Genomic DNA, 26,632 nt, shown 5'->3' with positions numbered 1-26,632 from the left:
TTACTGCCCAAAGCACGACAAGACTGCTGATGATTCGCTCCACAGAGCCTTGTTCGGGAGCTCCATCCTGGCCTGTGGAGATGAGGAAATGAGAAGGGAAGAAGAGGGAGGGGGTGAGGCTGTAAGGAAGTGAGATGAAGACTGAGCAGGAGAGGAAGGTGAAGAGGTGAGGAGGTGAGGAGGGTAGGGAGGTGAGGGAGGGAGTGGGGAGTGAGGAGGGTGAGGAGGTTTGGAGGTTGGAGGTGAGGAAGGGAGGAAGGTGAGAAAGGCATGGAGGTGTGGAGGTGAGGCTGGCGGAGGTGAGGAAGATGGGAAGATAAGCAGGTGTGCAGGGTAAGGGGATGAGGAAGGTATGGAGGTGAGGAGGTTTAGAGGCATGGGAATGAGGAGATGAGGAAGGCAGAGAGGTGAGGTGGGTATGGAGGTGAGGAAGATGGGGAGGTGAGGAGGTGAGGTGGGGGGGAGGTGAGGAGGTGAGGCAGGGGGGAGGTGAGGAGGTGAGGTAGCGGGGAGAGAGGAGGTGAGGCAGGGTAGGGGGAGTGATGAGGTGAGGGGGGGAGGGAGTGAGGAGGTGAGACAGTGGGGAGTGAGGTGAGGCGGGGTAGGGGGAGTGGTGAGGTGACGGGGGAGGGAGTGAGGAGGTGAGACAGTGGGGAGTGAGGTGAGGCAGGGGGGAGGTGAGGAGGTGAGGCAGGGTGGGGGGAGTGAGGAGGTGAGGCGGGGGAGTGAGGAGGTGAGGCATAGAAGAATAAGAAGGTGAGGCAGGGGGGAGTGAGGAGGTGAGGCAGGAGGGAGCAAGGAGGTAAGGTGGGGGGGAGTGAGAAGGTGCGGTGGGGGGGGAGTGAGGAGGTGAGACAGTAGGGAGTGAGAAGGTGAGGCGGGGGGCGGGGAGCGAGGAGGTGAGGCAGGAGGGAGCAAGGAGGTGGGGGGAGTGAGAAGGTGGGGTGGGGTGGGGGGAGTGAGGGGGTGAGACAGTGGGGAGCGAGGAGGTGAGGCGGGGTGGAGGGAGTGAGGAGGTGAGGAGGGGTGGGGAGCGAGGAGGTGAGGCAGGAAGGAGCAAGGAGGTGGGGGGAGTGAGAAGGTGGGGTGGGGTGGGGGGAGTGAGAAGGTGGGGTGGGGTGGGGGGAGTGAGGAGGTGAGGAGGGGTGGGGAGCGAGGAGGTGAGGCGGGGGGCGGGGAGCGAGGAGGTGAGGCAGGAGGGAGCAAGGAAGTGAGGTGGGGGGAGTGAGGAGGTGAGACAGTGGGGAGTGAGGTGAGGCGGGGTGGGGAGCGAGGAGGTGAGGCAGGAAGGAGCAAGGAGGTGGGGGGAGTGAGAAGGTGGGGTGGGGTGGGGGGAGTGAGGAGGTGAGGCGGGGTGGGGGAAGTGAGGAGGTGAGACAGTGGGGAGCCAGGAGGTGAGGCGGGGTGGAGGGAGTGAGGAGGTGAGGAGGGGTGGGGAGCGAGGAGGTGAGGCAGGAGGGAGCAAGGAGGTGGGGGGAGTGAGAAGGTGGGGTGGGGTGGGGGGAGTGAGAAGGTGGGGTGGGGTGGGGGGAGTGAGGAGGTGAGGAGGGGTGGGGAGCGAGGAGGTGAGGCGGGGGGCGGGGAGCGAGGAGGTGAGGCAGGAGGGAGCAAGGAGGTGGGGGGAGTGAGAAGGTGGGGTGGGGTGGGGGGAGTGAGGGGGTGAGACAGTGGGGAGCGAGAAGGTGGGGTGGGGTGGGGGGAGTGAGGAGGTGAGGAGGGGTGGGGAGCGAGGAGGTGAGGCGGGGTGGGGGAAGTGAGGAGGTGAGACAGTGGGGAGCCAGGAGGTGAGGCGGGGTGGAGGGAGTGAGGAGGTGAGGAGGGGTGGGGAGCGAGGAGGTGAGGCAGGAAGGAGCAAGGAGGTGGGGGGAGTGAGAAGGTGGGGTGGGGTGGGGGGAGTGAGGAGGTGAGGAGGGGTGGGGAGTGAGGAGGTGGGGTGGGGTGGGGGGAGTGAGGAGGTGAGGAGGGGTGGGGAGTGAGGAGGTGGGGTGGGGTGGGGGGAGTGAGGAGGTGAGGCGGGGTGGGGGAAGTGAGGAGGTGAGACAGTGGGGAGCCAGGAGGTGGGGCGGGGTGGGGGGAGTGAGGAGGTGAGGAGGGGTGGGGAGCGAGGAGGTGAGGCAGGAAGGAGCAAGGAGGTGGGGGGAGTGAGAAGGTGGGGTGGGGTGGGGGGAGTGAGGAGGTGAGGAGGGGTGGGGAGCGAGGAGGTGGGGCGGGGTGGGGGGAGTGAGGAGGTGAGGAGGGGTGGGGAGCGAGGAGGTGGGGCGGGGTGGGGGGAGTGAGGAGGTGAGGAGGGGTGGGGAGCGAGGAGGTGGGGCGGGGTGGGGGGAGTGAGGAGGTGAGGAGGGGTGGGGAGTGAGGAGGTGAGGCGGGGGGGGGGGGGGGGAGGTGAGGACCCCAGCTCTCCGTGCTGCCTGCCACAGCTCTGCTCCTCCACGGGGGGAACTTCCCTGCAGGACGTGTGCTCTGGGCGCGGAGGGGAGCGGAGGAAAGTGACAGTGGAGGCTCTGGGTCTGCCCGCCGCTTGCTGGGGGAAGGTGACTTGGTAGCAGAAGGGGGCTGGAGCCTTCCCCCCTCCGCTGCAGGCGCCCCCCCGTCCCTGCCTTGCCCGGGCTCCCAGCCGGCCTCTTTCCTCTTTCCTCTTTCCGGGGAGGAGAGGGGCCCTGTGGCGGCCGGGGGTGGGGGGCGGGGGGTGGCCCTCACCTCTCCACGGTCTCGCAGAACAGCACAATGACCTCCTGCTGCACGTAGTACTCCCTGGGCGACTTCACGGGCACCATGGCAGAGACGTAGCTGCAATCACAGCCGGAGAGTGAGGGCTGCCCGCCGGCCACACGTCCCCCCGCCGCCTCTCAAATGAAAGCCACGTCAGCTTCCTACGTGCACGCCTCCCAGCAGGGCCGTGTCTATTTTAAAGCAGGGTCAGCCTGGTCCAGTGCCTCCTGGCCCCCCGGCCCTGCCCCGTCTGGGCCCCGACCGCCCACTTCTGCGACGCCCCTGCCCGGGCACCCACCCTGATGAGCGCGTGAGAATCAGTGCAAGAATGAACGCGTGTGTGGTGGGGGTGGGGGCGGCCAGGACTGGGCGGTGTGAGCATGGGGGCCTCACGGGCAAGTGACACTTTGTCCAAATGTCCCCCGGGGTGAGAACGTGTTTCTTTCCTTCTGAGTCAGTAGCTCTAACTTTTCCTCGTTATAAAAGCTTGTCTGGAAGAGGACACAGAAAACAACTGTCCACGCTCCCACCGCCTAGAGAGAACCGCCTTTAACATCCAGGCTGGTTTCCTCCCCGAGGTCATCGGGTCACACGATGGAGACGGCTTTTACTAACTGGGATCACCGTGGTGTGGATTTGGGGTCCCACTGTTTCTCGCCTACCGCGAGCGTCTCCGTGCCCGTGGGAGCTGGTGGCGTGCCTGACTCCCGGTCCTGCGCTTCTCCAAAGCCCTGTGAGGAGGCCCCCAGGCCCCACCTGTGTCCTCCGGGGAAGGAGCAGGTGAGGGCAGCCCGTGGGGAGCGGGGCGGGAGGCACTGGCTGGACAGCGGGCAGGAGGGGACGGGTGGAGCTCACGGCAGGTGGTGGTGCTGGGGGATGGGGGGGAGGGCACCCTGTGATCCTCACAGACCCCCCTAACCTGGGGAGGTGCCCTCGCCCTCATCCCAGGGAGCTGGAGCGTCCCCGTGGCCCAGGAGCCACGGCCACCTCTCCCTTGCTCTGCCGTGCCCCAGATCTGAGCGCATGGAAGTGATGCTCGGGTGTTTGTGGAGTGAGTGGGTGAACAGGCGGGATCAGGGGGCAGCTGGCGACCAACAAGCCCCTTACGGTGAGCCCAGTCACCAGGGGAGGCGAGGCAGGAGGTCAGAGGTGAGAGGTCAGAAGCAGGAAGTGAGGCAGGTGGTCAGAGCGGGGAGGTCAGAGTCAGGAAGCGAGGTGGGAAGCAGAGGGTAGAGGTCGGAGGTGGGAAGTGAGGCAGGAGGTCGGAGGTGGGGGGTGGGTCAGAGGCGGAGGCGAGGCAGGAGGCAGAGGGGAGCAGCAGAGCCTCTGGCGGGCGGCACGTCCACTCTGGGTGACGGCCACTTGCAGGAATCTCCCGGGTCTTTAGCGCTGGGGTGCATCAGGGAGAGGCAGAGGGGGTGGGCCAGACCCCCGGGAAGGTCACCCAGCCTGACCCCCCAACGGCCCCACGTTGGGCCTCCGGGGTTAACTACGCGGACTGATGGCCCTGAACCGCCATCAGTGGGACGCGCTGCAGGGCTGGGGCCTCCCCCTCAGGGTCACCTCAGCTCGAACTCAGCAAACAGGACGTCGAAGTGCCTCAGCGCCTCCCTCATCTTCTCCGTGTAGGTGCTGAGGTCCCGCAGCGCCTGATCGCGGAGGGCGCCCCGCACGTCCTCCAGGCTGCGCGTCAGCTCCTTGGCCAGCGGGCGCATGGCCATGCTCTCCAGCTCGCGGTTCATGATGATGGAGCCGGCGGCCAGGCACTGTGGGCAGAGAACGCGGGGCGGGTCACTCAGAGCCTCCCAGAGCCCGACGGCCCGGGGTCCTTCCTCCCCCCGCCCGGCTCTGCAGAGCCCGAGCTCAAGAGCCGCCACGGAGGGCTGTGGTGCCAGAGCCGCGGGGACCGTGATGCGGGACAGGAAGGCACAAGAGTGGTGGCTGGGCCCGGGTGTGACCCTCCTCCCCTGGGCCCCGCTCCCAGGAGCACCCTCGCCTCCTACTGTCTCCTCGCTCTGGGGCCAGCGGTCTCTCCTAACCCAGAGTAGCCATGGCCGCGACAGCACATACTCCCCCTGTGGCTGATAGGGTCCCCCACACAGACCCAGACGTGGGCAGAAAGGGAAGGCGGACCCACCGAGGCTCTTGGGTCTGGGGGCTCCGTACAGGGGCCCCGGTCAGGTGACTCCTGCCCCCTCCACGCCCAGCCCACAGACTGGGAATGGGTGCCTGGGAGTCCCCGACACCAGGTTGGGGTGGCACTCGGGGCCAACCGGGCTCCCTGACACCACTGCCCTTTCTAGGCAGTAAAGACGCCCCGCTTCCACAAATGCTCACAGACCTTCCTCTGAGCCAAGACTCATCAGTGCGGGACGCCCGGCTTCTGGGAGATAAGGAGGGTCCCTCCGTGCCCGCAAATCTGCCCACACCTGTCCTGGGCTGTGGGAGGCAGGTCACAGGCCTGTGCGGGCTGCGTGTACCTCCCCAGCTTCTTCCACTCGTCCGGTGACCTGGGGTACTCGTCAGACCCGGGTCCTGGCCAAGGGGCGGCCACGCAATCCCCGCGTGGGGCTGTGGTGTTGTGGGACTCCCCTGCCCACCTCGGGCCAGCACCCGTCAACGTCTTATCCTGTCAGCAGTGACCCAGAGGGGAGCTGGGACTACAAGCACTTTCCCGGGGGGCGGAGTGTGGTGTCGCTGATTTCCCACCCACCCTGGAGGGGAGCGTGGAGCTGGCTGGCACCGGGACCACACGGGAGAGACGGCGCCCAGTGCCACGGGGCCCAGGACCTACATCATGTCATGGCTCCACAGCTCCCTGCCCCTGGGACCCACTCTACAGCGGTGAGAACTGAGACCAGAGACAGGGCTAGCCTGCCTGGGGCCACCCACACCAACTGGGGCCTTGGCGAGGACACCCTCCCATCAGGCAGCTCGGGCGAGCGGGGTGAGAAGGGTCAGGTGGGGGACACACAGGGCCAGGCCGTGCCCGAGGAAGACAGGGCATTCCCGAGATTCACTGGGAGGGAGGCAGACACAGGCTGAGAACCCCAGCACGGCCAAGGGAGGGGTCGCGAGGTGCGGGTACGGGAAACAGCTGGCTGGGGCGAGGCTGGTCCGGCCACCACGGGTCAGGCACCCTCCTCTCAGGCTGCAGTCTCCTCGCTGGGAGATGAAGGTCAAGGTCTGAGGGGTGGAGAGGGTGGTGGCTCCACTGAGGCACCCGAACGCAGCTCCCAGCCCCCGGGCAAGAATGACCCCTCCTGTCAGAGGGCGAGGGAAACACTGCTCCTAATTTAGGATTGTTGCTGGTAAGAACCACCTGGAGACCCTTCACATCTGGGGGCCTGAGAACCTCACAGAAATTGCACGTGAAGCTTCGTGTCCATATTGGCTTATGTACATCTGGAGGGAGCAGGTTCATGGCTTCCCCACACCTCCAAAGGGGTGTGCGGCCTAATCAGAACGTGCCATCCGTAACCCATGGTGGGTGGGGCTCTTGAAGGGGGAGGGAGACGCCAGGTCCCTGCCCCCACAGGTGCACACAGGTGCGGCCCAACGCCCCACACCGTGACCCTGGACCCAGCTGGCTGCCCGCTACCTCGGCCCCAAACCACAGCTGGCCCGCCAGGCTGTCATGCCGGATCTCCTCGGGGAACTTGACGCAGAAATCCCGTGGGGCTCGGTCCTGGGGGATGCACACATCCATGATCTGGTTAATGATGTTTAACACGTTGTCCTGAATCAGAAACAGAGAAAGGGCGCTAAGACACAGCCCCAGCTGGTGGCCGTCAGGTACTGCTTGAAAAATATGAAAAACACATACAGTGCGTTTTCCTGTTCTTTGAGATCATGAGGGTGATATGGTAATGGATCCCTGCTTGCTCTGCAATTGCTACAAAAAGTTCGCATGGTCCGGAAGCACCCAGAGTGAAGTCCCGCTCCCCCTTCCCCACGCCCCTTCCTCACACTCATGTAGCCAGAGCGCGGGCAGTGCTGTGGCTATTACTCTGTGATCTCCTCTGCTCACCGCGGGCCTGGGGGAGCCTCCCACGTCACCACGTAGATTTTTCCTTGCCCTTTGTACCGGCCGCTGGCCATATGCCTTTGTCTTCCCCTGCTGACCCACGCCCACTCCCTGCAGGACTGTCCCTGAACACCTCTCTCGCAACACCTGTACATGAATTTCCTACGACAGAGCCGGAGAAATGGCACTGCTAGGTGGACAGGTACACAAAAAGTTCACTTTGAACCGCCACAAGCCTGTGTCATCCTGGGTCTGTTCACAATACAGACAAGCTCTGCTGTCCGGGAGTAAGGCCACCGAGGGACAGTATGTAAAACCAGGCTTCTCAAACCCGCCACAGAGGACTCCAAGGCCTGTCCTATGTGAGGGCCTCCCCCCGCACCAGTGACCACAGGGGCCAGGGCATCTGGCAGACTCAGCAACCAGGGCCGGGGGCAAAGCCACTGTCCTCTCTGAACCTCAGTTTTGTAGACAGAGCAGGCTGAGCATCCCCTCAGACTCTTCTCGAACCAGCAGATCAATCACGGCAACATGTCAGTCAGCCAGCGAGGAAGAAGTGCCCCCTTCCTTCCAGGAGGTGGAGACCCTGACTCCGCCCCTCACGGCTGTGCAAACTGGGACGGCCGCTTAACTTCTCTGATTCCGTCCAGGAGGCCTGGAAAAGGAGACCAGCCCTTCAGGAGGGCTGTGTGAGCTGGAGGCTGTAAGACTCTTGGCTCCGTTTGGCCCACAGCAAGTCTTAATACATGGTAACTTTTGTTCTAAAGACTCCTGAGAATTATTTTACTTAATTTCCTCATGTTCAAAACACAAAGGATAAGAAACTGTTTTGAACTCTTTGTACACATAAGGGAAGCATGCTCATTTTATTGCTTCTTAAATCACATTCATTCTTTTCTTAAAATCATCCTGTTCTTTACACATCTACCATTCACTGTCTGGAATTATAGGAACATTGAAAGTTTAGTTTTTTTCTTTAATTTGTTAAGGATAAAATTAAGGCACATTTACCACAGGAAAATTGGAAACAGTGGAAAACACAGAAGCAGGGAAAGTGTCGCCGGAGGAAAGACCGCACGTTGGGCACGGTTCCTTTTCAGTCTTGTATTCTGCCGCTGTCACGGTCGCACGCCTGCCCGTCTCCACAAGCCCCACCTGTGATGGACAGCTATGTATGGTCCCAGCACACGGGCTGTCCCAGCACTGTCTCTCTCTCTCTCAAAAATAAATAAACATTTTAAAAAAAGGAAGCAGATATGGAAGATCACTATAGGTGGGAAGCATGACCTTTCTAATGCAAAAGTCAATGCATTAAACCCTGAAGGAAATTCTGCCTCGCAACACAAAAACTAAAAATAAAATTCAACCAACGTCAAGTGGTACTGCTGGGAGTTCCTTTTTAAAGGCTTTCTGAGTAGGAAAGCCCCTTTCTGGTGATTCAACAAGCTAACGAACAAATAGGGGCAGTCACAATAGTTAGCACTAGGTGTTTGTCTGCTATTAGGGGGAGCCAGGGCTCTGACCTCCTGTGAGCTGCTTGGACCCACTCCCCACCCTGCCTGGCCCGCCAGGACATCAGCTGCCCGAGGATGAGGGTCTCCTTCTAGTCTCGGCTGGGCCCCCAGTGCCCAGAACCGTGCTGAACACAGAGTGTATCTCAGGAAGCAGTTGCAGGGCCTCCAATTCCGGCCAATGTGCAAGTGACAGGAACCGAATTTGCCTCCCTCAAGCAACAACAACAGTAACGGGAAAAGCAAGACTATGGTTCCCAAGACACTAGCCACCAGGCAGAAGAGAGATGGGCAGGACAGCCCTGATTGCCTGGCTCGCGGCCCAGAGCAACCATTCAGGGCCCGGCCCAGAGGCAGGGCCCCCAGGCGGGACCCAGCAGACTCCCCAGTGAAGAGCAGAGCTGAGAGTCCAGAGGACCGGGACAGTAGAAGAAGAGGCCCTGAGCCAGAGGACAGAGAGCTGCCCAGGGAAAACCACGCGGATCCGGGAGGGCCCTGCGAGGACACATGCCCGCGAGACCAGCAAGGAGGCAACGCACGCAGTGGAGGCAGCGGCGGCCAGAGCTCAGTTCTGTTCATGGGGCAGAAGGCAGAGCACCCAGAAGTGTCGCGGCTGTGGTGATGAGGGTGGTTGGCACCAGATTAAACTCAGCTCTGACCCCCCCAACTTTTTTTTTTTAATGTTTATTTATTTTTGAGAGAGAGACAGACAGAGCATGAGCAGGGAAGGAGCAGAGAGAGAGAGGGAGACACAGAATCCGAAACAGGCTCCAGGCTCTGAGCTGTCAGCACAGAGCCCGACGCGGGGCTCGAACTCACAAACCGCGAGATCATGACCTGAGCCGAAGCCGGACGTTCAACCGACTGAGCCACCCAGGCGCACTCCCCCCCACCCCCGCCAACATCTTTAAAAAATAGGATCCAAAAGGATCAGACGGTTTCTGAGTAACCAAACCACATTACAAAACAAAGCTCAAAAAGACTGGTAGGAATACAAAATTATTCAGCTCCCAGAAAGGCGAGATTCGTAATGTCAGACGTTTAATAAAAAATCACCAGGCTTGCAAAGGATTAAGAAAAGATGACACATGATAAAAAGAAAACTCAGGCCGACCTGATGCAGGTGGTGCAGTGGCCACCGGGGGACATGCTCCCACGTGTCCCAAAAGTTCGCTGAGGCCACAAAGAAAAAGGGCCCACGCCGATCTAGGAGGGAAACGACACTATCTGAGAGGAAAACAAATCCACTGGATGAGGTTAAGCCCAGATGAGACATTTCATTAGAAAAGAACAACAAACCTGAAGACAAAGCAACTCTCCAGTGAGTCTGAGAACAAAACACATAACAAAACACGTAACAGCTCATCGCTGAGTGTCAGACTTCAACATGTCAAAGAGGGCGCCTGGGGGGCCCAGGCGGTTAAGCGCCCGACTTCGGCTCAGGTCCTGATCTCACAGCTGGTGGTTTCGAGCCCCATATAGGGCTCTGCCCTCTCAGCACGAAGTCTACTTTGGATCCTCTCTCTCCCTCTCTCTGCCCCTCCCTTGCTTGCTCTCTCTCTCTCTCTCTCTCTCTCAAAAAATAAATAAGCATAAAAAGAAAAGATGTCAAAGGGGCTTATCACTCAAGACCTGAAAGAAGGAAGGGGACAGCAAAAATCTTTGAAGCAATTACGACCAACTTTTGTCCAATTTAATGACCAACAATAAACTCAAGGTCCAAGAAGTTCCATGAACCCAAAGCACAGGGAACACGAAGAAAGCTGCACCAAATCACAGCATGATAAAATTGATAGAAACCAGTGAAAAGAGAAAACTTCACACATAGTAAGAGGAAAAGATACTACACACACAGAACAAAGCCTCAGGTGACTCTGGGTCCGTGGGAACAGGGCAAGTGAGAAGGCACCAGAACGCTGTCTCCCAGGCACTAAAGAGCCAGGAATCCCAGGATCCCTGTCCCGCCTGCCAGCGGTGTCCATGGGAGGCGGCGATAGCCAGCACCGTGCTCGGTGGTGAAACCACACGCTTTCCCCAACACTGATGTGCGGATCCAGCGTGGTCCCGTTCGGCCCCTCAGCGGGCGGTTTCGTAGACTTATACGCAGCTGCTCTATTTCGTACAGAAATGCAAAGGACTGAGAGCAGCCCCCACGACTTCGGAACAGAAGAACAAAGTTGGAGATCTGACACGACGTGATTTAACACCAAGGATAAATCTGCCGCCCTAATCAGGACGGTGTGGAATTGGCCCGAGGTCGGGCAGATCAAGGGAACAGAACAGACAGCCCAGAACTAGGCCCACACGTATCTGGATACTGATTGTCAATAAAGGTGTCATTTAGTACAGAAAATGCAGCCTGTTCAGTGGAGAAAGGACAGTCTTTTCAGCACGATGTGCAGGCACAACTGAAAATTCATTTGCCAAAATAAATAAAAAACGTCGGTGCGGTCCTCACACTGTGTCCTGACGTTATGTCAATATGGATCATAGTTCTGAAGCCACAGAACTTCTAGAGGAAAACACGGGGGGGCAATCTGATGACCCTGGGTCAGGCCAAGACTTCTTAGAGAACACATCAAAGGCACGACCTACAAGGGGGAAAGTGGGTGACTGACCTTTCTCAAAATCTAAAACTTATGTCCCTCACAAAACTGGGCAGAGAATAAGAGAACAAGCCACAGACGGGGAGAAAATAATTGTACGTCATAATGTGATGCAGGCTGCTGTCCAGAGTATGTAAGGAACGCCCAACAGTCAGTACGGAAACAATGCAGTCACTGCAAAGGGAGGGTGCTGTGAGGAGCTCCCCGGCCTTGCCGCGGAGCTGGTCAGCCTTCCTGGGACTCCCCCGGCCCCGGTCCTCCCCGGGCACAGCCCCTGTGACAGCAAGTCCAGACATCTGGCCACGCGTGCACCCAGGTACAGCGCACAGTGGGCAGGAGGCTGGGGTCTGCAGTGAGGGCACTCCAGGGACCCCCCTCTCCCCGAGAACCCACCTCTGCCACGGCGGGCACCAGCACCTTCCGGCACGGGGAGGTTCGGGGGTGCCCCTCCCCAGGTCACGCACACGGGGGAGACCTCAAACTGTCACACCACAGAGCTACAGCAAGGCTCACGCGCTCCCACCATGACCCATTAACCAGCTACACTTGGGTACTAGGTCTGTTAGCACATTTTGCCATTTAATTTTCTTCACCGAAGCATCTAAAATTATACTCCCTTGACGCCCAAACGTTACGATGTGACTTAGGGAAAACAGGTCGATGGCAGAATCCAGCCCAGAGCAACTTCAAGCCCGTTTGCACCATGAAATCCAAACCCAACTATACTAGTGTCCTGGGGCCACCATAACACAGCCCTGCAGCTGGCGGCCCAGACAACAGACATTTACTCCTCTCGGTCCTGGAGGCTGGGAGTCTGAGATCCACGCACGGGCAGGTTGGCTTCTGAGGCCTCACTCCTGGGCGTGCAGACGGCTGTCCTCTCCCCGTGTCCTGACACGGTCGTCCCTCTTCTCTTCTTACAAGGACACTGGTCAGACCCACCCATGACGATTTCATGTTCCCTTAATTATGTCTTTAAAGATTGGGGGTTAGGACTTGAACATATGAATGGGGGGGGGCGCAACTCGGCCATCGCAACAATCCAGGATTTACTTCATCCTTCGGAGCTATGGTTTTTAATCCTTTATGGTTTCTGAAGCAAGAGAACACACACAAACTGCACACTCACATGTGCCCCGGTCCGTAATTTTCATGAGCTAGAAGGTCATTTCGATGAAAACCAATGACTCAGCCTCCTTCTACAGTCAGAGCCAGCAAGGTGGAGCCACCAATGGGGTCCTGGGCCTTCTCCACCACACCGGCTCTCAGCCCCCCACTGACTCACCCCCACGGCCCCCCCGTGGGCAGCCCAGGGAGAGCGGGACTCACCAACACAGCCCATGTGCTTCTCACAGTATCACTCTTGTAAGAAGACGAAAGGAGGCTATTGGGTTGGGTTTTTTTTAAGTAGTTTTAAAAATATTTTTAACATTTATTGATTTTTGAGAGGGAAACAGAATATAAGCAGGGGAGGGGCAGAGAGAGAGGGAGACTCAGAATCCGAAGCAGGCTCCAGGCTCCGAGGGGTCAGCACAGAGCCTGACGTGGGGCCTGAACTCACAAACCGTGAGATCATGACCTGATCTCCAAGTCGGACCCTCAACCAGCTGAGCCCCCAGGCACCCCGACTGAGCCCCCCGCAGGTGCCCCGAGCCTCCTGGTTTTTGAGCATCTACTCTGCACCTATCATCTGCCTGGAGACTTTATGTAACAGACCCCATTATGGGGCAGAAAGGTTCAAGATACTACACACCCCAGGGGTAGGGCCTACAACACAGCTTCATTTAAGAGAAGTCCGCACACTGCAGATGAATGTTGATGGGACTTCCCTGTGTTCTGGGGCCCCAGCAAGTCCCCGCCCCCACCAGAGCTGGCTGAGCAAGCAGCACGGGAGAGAAGAGGTCGCAGACAAGCACCAGCTGCCCTTCACCTGCCCTTCACCTGCCGGTGAGCAGGCAGCATGTGCTGTGGGTCTCGTGGACCACCGCAGCCCGCCAGGCTCCCACCTGCACTCCCAAGGGCCGACCAGCCGGATGCCAAGCACCTTTCAACGGTCAGCTGAGCAAGCAGATGGTCGTGGAGCACTGGCCCCGGCTCTGGCTGGAATCGGGGCGCATGAAGCCCCCAGGACCCACTGGTGAGAGAAATCAGACTTCCCAGCAGGCGTTAAATGGCGAGGCCATCACCCAGAGGGCCTCTGTGGGGGCCCTCCCCACCCTGAGGAAGACTGAATGTACCCCCACACTGGAGCCAGAGCACTGACTCAAACAGAACTGAACGGTGCCCAGTCAGAGACCCACACGTGGACGCCTCCAGGGGCCCCTGGAGAACTAAGCCAGGCCAGGCTGATGCCACCATGCATGCCCCGCACAGATGCCACACTCAGCAGAGGGCTGTGCTGGGGTTCAGGGGGCCTAGGGGCCCTGAGATGCCCCAGACAGGAAGACTCAGGGACCCGTCACCAAGGTTAGGGTCAGACAGCAGGGGGACGAGGAGAGCTCCCATGGCCAGTGCCGAGCCACCAGCCTCAAAGCAGAGAAAGTCACGGCCTCCAGGTGCTTGGCTGTGGTGGCCACATCCTTCCCGGGACTGACTCATGGGGGCTGGGAATGCCAGGGGCCTGGGGCCCCGGAACCTGGTCTCCAGTGACCTGCATAGCATGACAGCACTCTCAAATCAAGGCCACCAAGTGGCCCTGCAGAGTGGGCTGCAGTCCCATGTTAACTGCAGTTCCCCAGAGTCTGCATTGCAAAGGCGGGCACATCACCCTGTGCACGTGGGTCCTGTACAAGCAGCCCTCCCTGATTGCCGTGACCCGGCAAACGCCTGCCCCCTCTCAGCCTGCCTCCCTTCTGTGACACCATCCACCCCTCCAACCAGAGGGAGACCCTCTTCCAGTGACTGCTGCTGAATGAATGAGCGAGTGAATGAATGAACGGACAAACGAACAAACCAGCATCATGACAGTCGAATGGAATGGGAAACAGCAGTCAAATCTGAAAAGACAATGTCCTAATTTAAGGCAGATGTTAGAAATGACAGACACTTTCGGGGCGCCTGGGTGGCTCAGTCGGTTAAGCGGCCGACTTTGGCTCAGGTCATGATCTCGCGGTCCGTGAGTTCGAGCCCCGCGTCGGGCTCTGTGCCGACAGCTCGGAGCCTGGAGCCTGTTTCCGATTCTGTGTCTCCTTCTCTCTCTGACCATCCCCCGTTCATGCTCTGTCTCTCTCTGTCCCAAAAATAAATAAACTTTAAAAAAAAAAAAAAAAGAAATGACAGACACTTTCAACCTAAATGCCTGAGCTTTGCTGAAATCCGCTCTGGCGGGAGTCCTTACACAGCCCACGGGGCCCCAGTAAGCGGCCAGTTAAATATGTTACCATGATGAGCCTTCATAAAATCAGAGCACGTACACGAAGGCATCCCTGGGTGGCACCGCTAACCCTCCTTCTTGGGGGGGGGGGGGCAGAGTACGCAGCTGGGACCCACGACTTCTCACTGTGCCAGTCTGGGTGCAGGAGCTCTGGCAGCAGGCCCCCCAGAGGCCCCTGAGCGGGCCTCCGGGCACCCGCCTGGCAGGAGCGTCCCCGGCTCCCCCGCTGACCAGAGCAGCCCCTGTGCCTCACCTGGTTACGCCAATGCCATGTCCCCACAGACACCTTCCTCCCAGGGGCCTGCGGTTTGGGCCACGCCAGGGAGAGTGGCGCGAGGGACCGGCCGCCGGCGGGAGCCCTGCTCTGTGTCTCTAACGCGCTCCCCTGGCGGACGAGACCCCGCACGTGTTGTCACAACGCGCCCCACCTGACGCCCCGGGAGAGGATGCTGGCAGCTGGCGCCTGCTTCCTCGGGACTTGCCCCCCCCGCCCCCCTTTACCCTGTGCCAATGGTGCCTCGATTTCACCGGGGTAAATCCCAGCCGTGAGCATGACTGTGCCGCGTCCTGTGTGTCCTCCTCGTGGGGCATCAGGTCTGGGCTGGGCCTGGGACCCTGACGCAGGAGTCTTAGAGGAGGGAGGAGTTCAAGATGCTCGTAGGAGTGCGAGACCCTTTTAGCTTTTTGTGACTTCTTTCTCCAAGAACGTTGCCTTGCCCACGCCTAATTCTACAGAGTTGCCCTTTCTGCTGTCACCCTGTCAAGGCTCTGCAAAGCCCCTGATGTAGCTGCCACCCCATCTGGTCAATGTGTGTAACTTGCAACTACGGCAGCCAGTGGACGGGCCGGAGCAGGTCAGGGACAAACTGACTGCGGGGGGGGGGGGGGGGGGCGCAGGCAGGCGGGGCAGGAGAGAGAGACCTCCTAGCTGCAAGGTCCACGTGCTGAGGGCACAAGGAAGGACATTCTTTGGAGGGAGAGGGGGAGTGTCAATGGCCCAGCAAGTCCAGAGGCCCCCCTGGGCCCTCCAGTCCCCTAGGAGAGGGGAGGGGCTCCTGGTCATTCCAGGGCCAGCCAGGACCTGCCTGTAAGAACCAAAACCCTTATCTAACTGTCCTGATGCTTAAAAGACACAGTGGGACGCTGGCTTCCTCGAAACCCCCCACCCCGTCCTGCCCCCACTGGGATCTGGGAAGCACACCCCAGCCCCCTTCCCAGGGCAGACGGAATCCAGTAAGACTTGTGGGCAGAATGCACCAAGAACATTCTGGAACTTTGTGAAAGACCCTGCCTGTCACTCGACAAAACTGAACCACGTCTCATGTGCTCACGCTGGTCGTTGGCTAAGTTGCAGGACATTTCTGGTGTCACTTCCCCGGCTGGCTCTGAACCGTGCAACACGGCCAGAGTCTGAGCGTCCCCACCCCACAGCCTGGCCCCTCTCCCCTGCTAGCTGCTCCCTGGCCAAGACCCTGCCGGCTCCTGCTCATCCCGCCTCCCCCTACCTCTGCTCGGGAAGAGTGCCCTGGGCCGCCTGCACTTCTCGCCTGGCTCTCTTCCCCCACGCTGTCCCGCTCGGGGTCGAGTGTCCTCCAGGCCCGGTGCACAGCTGGACCAGGGGGCGCCCAGCACATCGGCCAGGCCAGCCTGAGATGTGCTCAGCAGGTGACAAGGCCTCGGGTTCCCCCACGACAGGCCCCTCGGCCCCACGCCCGCTCACCTGGCAGGAGCGAAACTGGCTGACGAGCAGCGTGCACCGTTGCGGGTCCTTCCGCCCGTCCAGACTGTCCAGCTCGGCGGCCACCTGGTTCAGCTCCTCGTCCGCATAGTAGAACTGGGCGAGCAGCTGTGGGTCCGACCTCTGCGGGGGAGAAAGGCGCTGGCGTGAGCGGGAGCATCGCTGTTACCGGGCCCCACACCCCTCACGGAACCTGGCACCTGTCCCGACTCCCTCTGCATCTCAGCTCACTTCTCAGGAGGACTTCCCGGCCGCAGGGGTTCAGGGAGGGTGGGGTGTAGGGATCAGAGGCAGAGCAGAATCGGCTCTTAACAAGGGCCTTGCTCCTAAAACGAGACTACAATGGCAGCCGGTGAAGGACGCAGGTCCGACCAACACCCCACAATTTCCTCAAATGAAGCCTGACGGACCGTGGTGCCATAAGTGGTTGCTATCCGCGAATCTGTTCTCTAGAACCTTCTCAGCCCTCAGCCCGGCTTCCATCCCCCAGAAAATGCCAGTGGTCTGTGGCAGGAGGCCCCTCACCCCCACCCCTGCTCTCCTGACCGGCTGCCGACCGCCCTGAGCGCCCTGGCCGCCCCCGCCACCCCTGCCCCGGCCTGCGACCTTCTCCTTCCACACACCGGCCTCAGGGCCTCTGCACTGCAGCCGCTCTGGCCTGAGGCAGGAAGGATCTGAGTTTCCAGGATCAGGAGAAACCCAGAGCAAAAGCGATGACGCCCTTGGAGATACTTTCATAAGTGGTGGTGTTCACGACCGCGCAGAGAAAGAAAGGAGAGGGCGAGACCACAAACCAGGCAGGCGTTCAAAGGTGCCGGGGGACCACACACACGCACACTCGCAGCACAGTCAGCACAACCCACTCTTCATCTCACGGAGTTAGCACACGGTTGCTTGTCCCCTGATGCTGTTAAATGCAGGTAACTTACTGTCCCAATCTTTGGTGTCCCTTTTTCTCCCATCTCGGGGGTCCTCTTGGCTCTGGCGTTCCATCCCCTCCCCTGTGCGGCCCGTCGGGTGGCTTTTCTTCGGCTCAGGGGTCCGGGCCCTTCAGTGCCTGACTCGGTCAGCTCTCGAGCTGGCCCGGGGGGAGACCCCAAATGAGGCAGAGCAGACCCGCGGGGGCGCCCAGCTGTGGTGCCTGCCTGGGGGCAGGGGGGCATGCGCCCCTGGCTGGGCTAGGGCGGCCTTCCTGGGGCTTTTCCAGGAGAGTCGAGGAGATGAGCATCTGTTCTGTCACCCATTCACCCAACAAACGCTGCCTGAACACCCACTCTGCCCGGGGTGCGGGGGCCCGGGGGCACGACCTGGGATGGGGTGGACTCAGACCCCCGCCCTACTGGTGACCCAGTGCCTCACACCCTCTCTGGTCCCGGGAGCCAGTGTGTACCCTCAGTGGGCTCAGCTGACTTGCTGGGTTCCTGTCACTCCAAGGAGGGTGACCAGTGTCCCCTCTGTGACAAAACAGGAACAGGATTGGGGTCAGGGGCTAGGCAGTACTTTTGTGCCTCTTTCCTGTTCCACTGACTGGTAGCATGGAAAGTGATGCTCAGAAGGCATCTCGAGGCCCTTCCCCTACAGGCCTGGAGTCCCGGGGAGGGGTGACGTGGCGGGCAGGGGCTGGGGGCACCCTCCGTGGCCTTGGGGCTACTGACTTTTAGGGAGGCCCTGAGGCCTTGCTCTTTGCTTCTCAAAGTCCCAGAATTGTGACCTGGCTCCCCTGGTGGCTGCCAGCTTCCCCTCCCGAGGTCCTGGATCCCACAAGCCGTGTCCCAGGAAGGAGAGGAGTGCCTCAAGCAGCACCTTGTCACCAGTTACACAGGGGTCGTCCCTTCCTGAGAGGAGGTTGCAGCAAGGGGCTGAGGCCACCGCCGGCCAATGACATGTTCCGGGCTCTGCTGGCACCGAGCCTGGGCACCTGACAGCCTGCTCGGGAGCTGACCTCAGTCACCAGAGGCCGCTGGCTTCCTTCTGGCCCCAAACCCACCGGCTCCCCTCACAGCAGTGGGGTGGGAGGGCAGGGAGAGCAGGGGGCACGGTGGAGACAGTCCCACAGCAGATGCCTCGCTGTGGCCCGGTGCCTCCCTCGGAGCCGGCCTGGAGCTGTCGTGGTCACAACGCGCCAGGGCAGGCGATGCAGAGCCTCCCTGCACCTGTTCCCACCACTGCTCACAACACGGCGCCCGCTGGCACAGCAGACAGGCTGGGGACCGGATTGAGGGCACCGGATAATGACGCCTCCAGGAAGCCAGGTCTCTGTTCTGAGAAAGAGGGCACGATGCAGGGGGCCGTGCCCAAACGTGTCCAGAAAATAACTCAGAAGCATCCTTTGCCCTGGCATTAAAAACCTCACCATATATAAGCAGACCTCAAATCCAATATTCACACTGACGGCCCAGGTGAACGCGGCCCCCTCTGCTATTGGCGGTGAGTGACCACGGAAGGTCCCGGAACGCCTGACGGTGGCCGTGGTGCCAGCTGTCAGGAAGACAAGGCTCTGCCCCTCACATGCTCCCATTGACCCCGCCGGCCATTCCCCTCCCTGCACCCAGGAGGGGACCGAGCCTCAAGAGCGTCTTCCGAGTGGCCCTCAGCTTGTGCACATGCACACACACGCCTTCCTCCACGTTCTGGAGAGAGTGACAAAGAAGCACCATGTGTTCAAGCGGAACTGTGGTGTGTGTGCGTGTGCACGTGTGTGTAGGGGTGTGTGTGTGGTGTGTGTGTGTCTCCGTGTGTGTGCGGGGTGTGCATGTGTCTGTGTGAGTGTGTGGGTGGCACAGGGAAGGAGACAGCAGCACCCAGTACTGGGTGCCCGCCCAGAGCTGCGTGGGCTCTAAACCTCTTCACGACCATGCCCCCCCAGCGACGAGCACCTAGCAGGTGCGGCAGGATCCGGCCTTGGAAATGATGCACAGAGACCAGTCTCTTGGTCCCACTTCACTTTGACGTCAGTGAACTACAGACCCTAAAACCAGACCTACAGACGTGCTGTGCATCAGCAGAAAGAGAGCCGCAAACACACAGACACACACACACACGCACGTGCAGCAGAATAAGAGAATTCAGAAAACTTTTTCAAAGCTAGTGATTATCCTATATTACTGAAACTCAAAAGGCCTATGCTATTTGAAAACTTTATTCGTACCCTGAGCCAGCTTTCCACCCCCTCAGGACTGGCATCGTCCACAGAGGAAGCAGACGTCCACTGTGTGTGTCCCGGGAACAATCCGTGCTGGCCACGTAGGTCAGACCTGCCCGTGGACCCAGGTGATGCGAGGGACAAAACTCCAGACAGGGGTTCCAGGAAATGAATGAACACAACCTACAAAGTTCCATTTGTGCTGATGAACAAAATCCAAGGGAGAATGATGACACTCCATTTTTGTGTCGGAGTCTGCAGGGTCCGGAGTAACACGGGCCAGCTCAGCCCCGCCCACCACGGACGTCCAGCTCAGCCAGCGGGCAGGGTCACCACAAGTCTGCTCAAAGTGGGGGGCCCATGGATGTTCAGGGACATGAGAAGTTGTCTTTCTCTCTTAGATTTAAATCATCTAGCCTTATTCTATAACATGCTAAATTAAATTTTATTAAGTTTATTTATTTTCAAAGAGACAGAGAGAGCAAGCAGGAGAGTAGCAGAGAGAGAGAGAATCCCAAGCAGGCTCTGCACCATCAGCTCAGACCCCGATGTGGGGCTTGGAGCCTGATGTGGGGCTCGAACTCACGAACCATGAGATCACCGCCTGAGCAGAAACTTAAGACTCAGAGGCTTAACCGACTGAGCCACCCAGGCGCCCCTAAAATTAAATTTTACATTACACTTTTAAATATCCCTAAGGAAAATGTTCACAACAAAGAGAACCAATTGGTATATATAAGAAGGACTCAAAAAATAACAACAACAACAAAAAAAGAACTCACCCTATTTTGAAATAAAAATTGTAAGAGAATAATTTAGAACTCAGTAGGAATGTCTTTTCTGCCACACTGTGTCGATATTTTCTCACAATCAGTTCAGGGCAGCGTAAGTTTTCGCGGTCGCAAGAAGACAAAACAGAAGCTCACGGAAGAAAGCGTCTGGCCTGGGAGGTTCCATGACTCTACGAACAGGCAGCATCAGAGGTGGCGGGAAAACCAGGAAATAACAAAGAAGCACTAAGTCGAAGTGCAAACACGAACTGATTCAGCACTAATTTTGTCAAGTTGAAATCATTCCTTCATTCGAAAGCTGCTCTGCGGTGTGGGAGAGGGCGCAGGCCACAGTGGGAGGGGGCTCAGGCCCTGCTGCAGGCCCCGGGCTGAGCCGGCCGGCTGGGCTGGGGCAGAAGGCGGCAGGAGCAGGCCCGCCCAGCCCTGTGCAGAGCACCCGGATGAAGTTCACAGGGAAAGGGAAGGCCCAAGGTCGCATGGCGGGACAGGATGGAGCCCAGAGTCGGCCTGGGGCTCACACTAAGGACCCTCGGGCATCCTCGTGGGAAAGATGAAGGGGTGAGTGTGACAAGGGCTCCCATCCCTTTCACACCCTTGCTTCCCAAGTAAGAAGTGAGCACTTCAGTGGGAGGGCCTCACGAGGACGCCCCTGTTCGCTCTAGGCCGCAGCCGCACAGCCCCAGCCAAGCTGCACGATGGGGAGAAGGGGTGGAGGCAGATGGTCAGACAGGTGGGTAGGACAGATGGCAGGACAGGAGGCCTGGCCAGACCAGAAAGGACCAGTCCCCCACACTGCCTGGTGATGGAGCACAGCCCAGGTGGCATGTGGGGAGCCCCAGCCCCCTGCCCACCCCCCTCCCCTCAGCACCCGCCCCAGGATGTGAGCTGGGCTCCCAACACTCATTCGTTCCCCAGACAGGCCACCCCATATGCCTCCCGCCATCCCAACACTCAGCAGGAGCCAGCCTTCCAGATCTCAGTGGACCCCAGGTAGGCATCAGCTGGACAGAGTCCAGGTTGCTCAGGGATGAGGGCTGGGCGCCTAAGGTGCCAGTCCGCCAGCCTTGGGCCTCTCCCAGACCAGCTTTCCAGTAAAGCCTCAGATTCCCCACTGCAACACCAGAAATCCAAGAATGTTGCCAAAAACAAACAAACAAACAAACCAAACAGAAAAGCCTCAAGTCGTGGCACCTTGAATGTGACTGCTCCCCCTACCACCAGTGGTGCCCCCACCCAGCCAGCTGGTCTCCAGTCCCTGGGCCTGGGAGAATCAGCCCAGACCACACTAGGGTCTTAAGGAAGCCCACTGACCACTCGTCCCATGGCTGGAACCCCTCACTGCCTCCAAACACCGACCCAGGCCCTCCTGAAGGTCTGCACCACCCTCTGTCCCCACCAACGTCTGGCATATTTGGGGAGCCATGACTCATGCCCCAAAGTTGGCTTGTCTACATCAGTACACCCCGGGGCCGCCTGGCCCCAGACACCAGCCACCCTTCAGCAGATCTGGTGCCCCAAATAGGCACAGGCTCCTGTTGTCACAAGGCAGCAGCCCTGCCATCTGGCCCATCAGTGACTGGACTGGTGGCTGGTTACTCCTGTGCCCACCCCCCCACTCCGGCCCAACTGCCTGCTATCTCCACCCAGGGGCTGCAGAGAGCCCGCCCAGTCACAAGGAGCGACAGTCAGGGGCTTTGTCCCACACCCCCTCCCCAACTGCTGGTAGCTCCTGCTGCCTGCCCCCCGCCCCCCCGCCCCCCCGCCCGCAACTGGCTCCCTCTCAGGACTCGGTGCCTGCCCTCCCTGAGGCCTCAGGTTCAGGCGCAGAGCTGGGCCCTGGGCACATCACCACCCCTGTGGCCCCCTGCACCTGGCCGGCACACCCGGCCGGGGAGACCCTGAGGTGGCCAGCTGCTTCCCCCCAGGGCTTGAGGAGGCTGGCCAGGCCCCAGCGGTTTTAGGTCCTGGCAGCCAGGGCTTGGTGCAGACTAATCACAGAGAAAACCGTCAAGAGCTGTGTCTAAATCATGCAACCTCCATAATCCAACACCCCCTCAGAGGAGGTGACAGCCACTCCCCAGTCTGCACAGGGGAGAACCTAGGCTTGGATCCCATGCCCAAAAAGTAGCCCCACCTGTCACTTCGCCCCCCTAACAAAGGATGGCCTTTTTCTGCAACTCACTTTCCCTTCTGGTCCCTGCTGCGTGTTAAGAGCAAGGCAGCACAGGGCTCCCATCCGGACTGGCACCACGTGTCCCTGATAGAAAGCTGGAGGGTCCCACTGGGGTCAGGCTCAGTGGCTCAGGGTCCCGGCACACGCACCCACGTGGGCCAACTTGCACGGACACCACATGTTTCCACAGGTCTCCACTGAATGCCCAGGGAGCATCCATCCACCCTAGGAGGCTGGCCCCATCCATTTTCAGCCAGAAAATCGCCGCTGAAGCCCAGGAACCGCCCCACCCAGGGCAGGCACCAGCGGACAGTCAGCTGGCTCCGCCCACACCTCCAGCCTGACTGCAGCCACAGATGGCCTGTCCTCCCTTGCGTGGGGCCCAGCCGGGCCGCTGTGAGCGGTCTGCCTCAAGGGCAAAGCACTTTGCGGCTACAGAGCCGAATGCTTGCCCAAGAGGGACTGACGACGTTACACTCAGTTCACATCGATAAATATTTTATGTCTATGGTACAGCAACAGAGACGGCCATCCTGAAAATGTGTCCGGAAGAACCAAGGGCCCTCGACAGCATGAGGAAGAGCCTGTGCCCCGATGGCAGGATGAACCAGCTTCAGAATTTATAAAGATGGGTGCTGGGCTTAGGTCCAGGATGCGCTGAGCTTCAAATCCCGCTCAGTCACTTACTGGACGGTGACCGTGGGCACAGCACTTACCCACGTCTCCATCTACCATTTGCAAAATGGGCTTAACGCACTCAGAGTACCTGGCAAGCGCCCGGGGCACAGCAGACACTCAATATAGTCTGTCACTAAGGGAGTCATCACTACCAATAAAAGCGTCCCTGGTGCAAGCAGTCAAAGGTGATAGAAAACAAGCCAAGATGACCTCACTTCTGAGAGCATCATTCCCTGAAAGTGGCCACACGACAGCACCACCCCCAAACGGCAGACCACAACGACACCCCGTGCCAACCAACAGAGCCATGTGGGGAACCTCAACCCCCAGGAGGCAGTGAGGACCGACAGCAGGGGCGGGAGAGACCTCCCCCCACGACCGCACCTGGTCCCCGAAGTGCCCAAATCCGGGAGTCTTTCTGAGCCTTCCCCAGGATATCAGGGGGTGGGGCACTGGGACAAGGGGCGCGCATCCAGGGCTGGGGTGCGGGGCAATGGGGCGCAGGGTCGGGCATCGGGGGCTGGGACGCGGGGCACTGGGACATGGGTGCCGGGCATTGGGGGCTGGGACGCAGGGCACTGGGGTTCAGGGACGGGGCATCAGGGGCTGAGACGCGGGGCACTGGGGTGTGGGTGCCGGGCATCGGGGGCTGGGGTGCGGGGCACTGCAGGTGCGGCACTGGGCGCACTGTGTGGGCCATTGGGGGCGCAAGTGGCTGAGCCCTAGGGACGAGGGGGCCGGGCGCAGGTGTCCAGGTGAGGTCCGGAAGGGCGGGCTGCCGCGACCCCACATAAAGGAGGAAGAGGCCAAGCTGGCCGGGTCTCGGGAAGCGTGGGCTGGGGTTGTGCAGCGAGTGGAGCCTCCGCGGGCGCCATGGAGGCCGGAAGGTCGGTGGTGTCCCAGAAGGAGCGACGTGGGAGGGAGGAGAGGCCTCCGGACGAGCGAGCATTGTGGCTGGAGAAATGCAGGAGTCTCTCGGGCTCAGAGTGGTCGCTGAGCCCCTGGCCACTCAGCGAGTGCAGGGGCCTGACCCGCCCCTTCCCGCTCAGCAGGTGTCTGGGCGAGTGGGCCGCCTGCCAGGGAAGCGCAGCCTGGCCCCGTAGCCCTGGCCCATCCCCGCTCCAGGTCCCTCCCCTAATCTCTGACACTTCAGAGCCCCCAACCCTGAGCCGGACCTGGCACAAGTGGGAGTGCCAGCAGCCCCTGGCCTGGGTGACGCCCGTTCTGGCTCAAAGATGCGGCTAGATGGACTCTCCCAAGCCCTCGGACTCCCGGCCTGGGCTGGGGAATGGGTTAGCGAGCTGCGCCAGTCACCCCAGTACTGGGAGACCTTCACTGCACCTGCTGCGGGATGAAGTCTGCATGGACGTGCGGTGGGGGCCTCCCCTCTACAGGAGGGGTGCAGCGAGAGAAAGCACCCCTCTGGCAGGGGCAGGCCAAGACTTAAACACAGTATGACTCACTCAGGAAGCTGAGGGGGGCAGACTACACAGCCCAACTTCACGGTCAACTCACAGATGGTTCTAGAACAGCTGCCCAACACATCGACCTAAAAGATGTGTCCTGAGGCTGAATCTGGATCCCCACAAAGGAGAACATCCTCTTATAGTGATGGGGGGGGGGCATGAAATTAAATCTAGGGTCCAGTTATTCCAGCAAAAAATAGTCCTGAAATCTTACCCACACCCAAGAGGCTCACACATAAGATTTTTTTTTTTTTTTTTTTTGAGAGACAGAGAGAGAGAGCACGGGCAGAGGAGGGACAGAGAGAGGGAGACACAGAATCTGACGCAGGCTCCAGGTTCTGAGCTGTGAGCACAGAGCCCAACGCAGGGCTCGAACTCATGGACTGTGAGATCATGACCTGAGCTGAAGTCGGACGCTTAACCGACTGAGCCACCCAGGCGCCCCTCACAGTTAAGTTCTGAGACAGAGTTTTGAACTCACTAAATTTTTAAGACACTGTTATCACCATAACCAGCGTTGCCCCAAATGAGGTTTTATAAGAACTTCTTAAGCAGAGCGGACTGTGGGCCTCCTTGAGGGAAGGCCAGCACTCTGCAATTCCCCAGATGATCTGCTAAATTAGTGCCCCACAAGCTCTGGAGTGTAGGACCCGTTTAGACACCCAGGAGACGAGTTCCCTGTACCAGCTATGGCTCCCACTTGGAGGGCCGGCTTCCCCGCTGTTGGCGACTCTGGAAAGTAACCCAGGAAGGGGCCCCGGAGAAACCCCTCCAGCTGCAGGGGGTCCCTGCCTTGGGAGCCATGGCGAGGGGCCCCTTTATAAACATACTCTGGTCCCATCTGGAGACAGACCCCCACTGTTGGGGGAGATGCTCCTGAGAAGCAGGGCCCCAGCCCTGGGAGGAGGCTAGGTCACCCCCTGTTGGGCTGGGACATCCCCCTTCCACGGGGAGCAGCCTGGCACGGGACCCTGCCACACCCCAGGTGACCACACTGGCCTTGGCTGCAGTATTTGGGCTTCAGGCCAAACCAGATGCAACGCCTACACATAACACACTGTCCAGTGAATGGTTTCCAGAAGGAAATGATTTCCCCAAACTCCCCATCCAGCGCTGTGCACACAGATGAGTCACCAAGCACGGGGACCATGGGGAGTTCAAGCCAGGCAGCTGCGGCGGGTCACAGAGAAGCCCCTTGCGTAACTTCTCAGAAGAGTGGCACGGGCACCCACACATCTGGAGAGGGAGTGTGCTTCGCACCCCCAGACGCCGCCCCCAGGCAGGCCCTGCCTGACCGTAGGTGTCTGAGCTACAGGAGGTCTGTTTAGAATTTGAATGGGTTTGAGGTTCTTTCAAATGCAAGTTATTTTCAAAGCTATTAAGTAGTAAACTTGGTGGTATGCTATTTACTCTATTCCCACACGGTTCCCACACTGCTGGCAGCCACGGGACACAGTCCCCCGGGGGCCCCAGGCCCGAGCTCCCATTGTTGGGACAGTGTCCTGGGCTCGGGCTGCAGCCCAGGAAACAGGCGAGGTAGCCGGGCTGGGAAGTCTTCTCAGCTTCTGGGACGGTGGGAATCTACCCAAGGGAAACGGAAATTTAAATTGCTTCTTTATGGGGGCGCCTGGCTGGCTTAGTCAGTTGAGCGTCCGACTTAGCCTCAGGTCATGATCTCCTGGTCCGTGAGTTGGTGAGTTCCAGCCCTGCATCGGGCTCTGTGCTGACAGCTAGGAGCCTGGAGCCTGCTTAGGATTCTGTGTCTCCCTCTCTCTCTGCCCCGCCCTCCCCCCAACTTGTGCTTTGTCTGTCTGTCTCTCTCTGTCTCAAAAATAAACATTAAAAATTTTGTTAATTGCTTCTTTATGAATTGTCCTCTCCTTCAGAAAGAATTTGAGGTGATCACCAAATCAGAGCACACGTGAACTGAGCCTGTTTGTTTAATCAGAGGAGCAATTAAAGGGCCCAAACAGGGGTCCCTCTGGGGCCAAGTTGATCACTGCAGGTACATGACAACAGCCAGGTGGCCTACCCCGATCTCTGTTTTGCTGGCACAGGCCCAGGGCCCACGAGTGTCCCACAGTCCTGGGCATATCAGCGCCACAGAGCGGGGATGAAGTGGATTGGGAGAGTCCAGCCCCACACCTGTAGGGAGCCCTAATCCCGGGCCAGCCTCACCTGCGGTCTGGGAACATGCTGGGGTCAGGGAGCAACACGCAATTCCTCCCATTGGGAGGACCTAAGAGACGGGACATCACCGGGAGGGAAGCCAGCACCTGGGGAGGCCTTGCTGGCTGAGCAGGTGGGGTTAACACACACTTGAGGGACCCAAGGACTTAGAAATGCAGGTGGGCAATCCCTATCAAAATAACACCAGCATTCTTCACGGAGCTAGAACAAACAATCCTAAAATTTGTA

At 59.5% G+C, this 26,632-nt stretch overlaps 1 protein-coding gene across 3 annotated transcripts in view; it reads right to left on the bottom strand.

The window, feature by feature from the left end:
- ZFYVE28 (zinc finger FYVE-type containing 28) overlaps positions 1–26,632 on the bottom strand; it is a 116,463-nt gene that overhangs the window by 44,218 nt on the left and 45,613 nt on the right. For 2 of the 3 annotated variants that reach the window (XM_042985123.1, XM_042985126.1), the window contains exons 2-5: positions 15,947–16,087; positions 6,311–6,448; positions 4,273–4,475; positions 2,698–2,787 (exon numbers count right to left, since the gene is read on the bottom strand). In XM_042985123.1, the coding sequence (XP_042841057.1) occupies positions 2,698–2,787; positions 4,273–4,475; positions 6,311–6,448; positions 15,947–16,087 (572 nt within the window). Of the gene's footprint in view, positions 1–2,697; positions 2,788–4,272; positions 4,476–6,310; positions 6,449–15,946; positions 16,088–16,893; positions 17,013–26,632 lie in introns of those variants that run through there. The other variant, XM_042985125.1, reaches the window with a different exon arrangement.

This window comes from Panthera tigris, chromosome B1 (assembly GCF_018350195.1).
Source record: "Panthera tigris isolate Pti1 chromosome B1, P.tigris_Pti1_mat1.1, whole genome shotgun sequence".
In the NCBI taxonomy this organism is placed as follows: domain Eukaryota; kingdom Metazoa; phylum Chordata; class Mammalia; order Carnivora; family Felidae; genus Panthera; species Panthera tigris.
The sequence above is the reverse complement of the archived record's forward strand: the minus strand, read 5'-3'. Positions and strand labels throughout refer to the sequence as shown.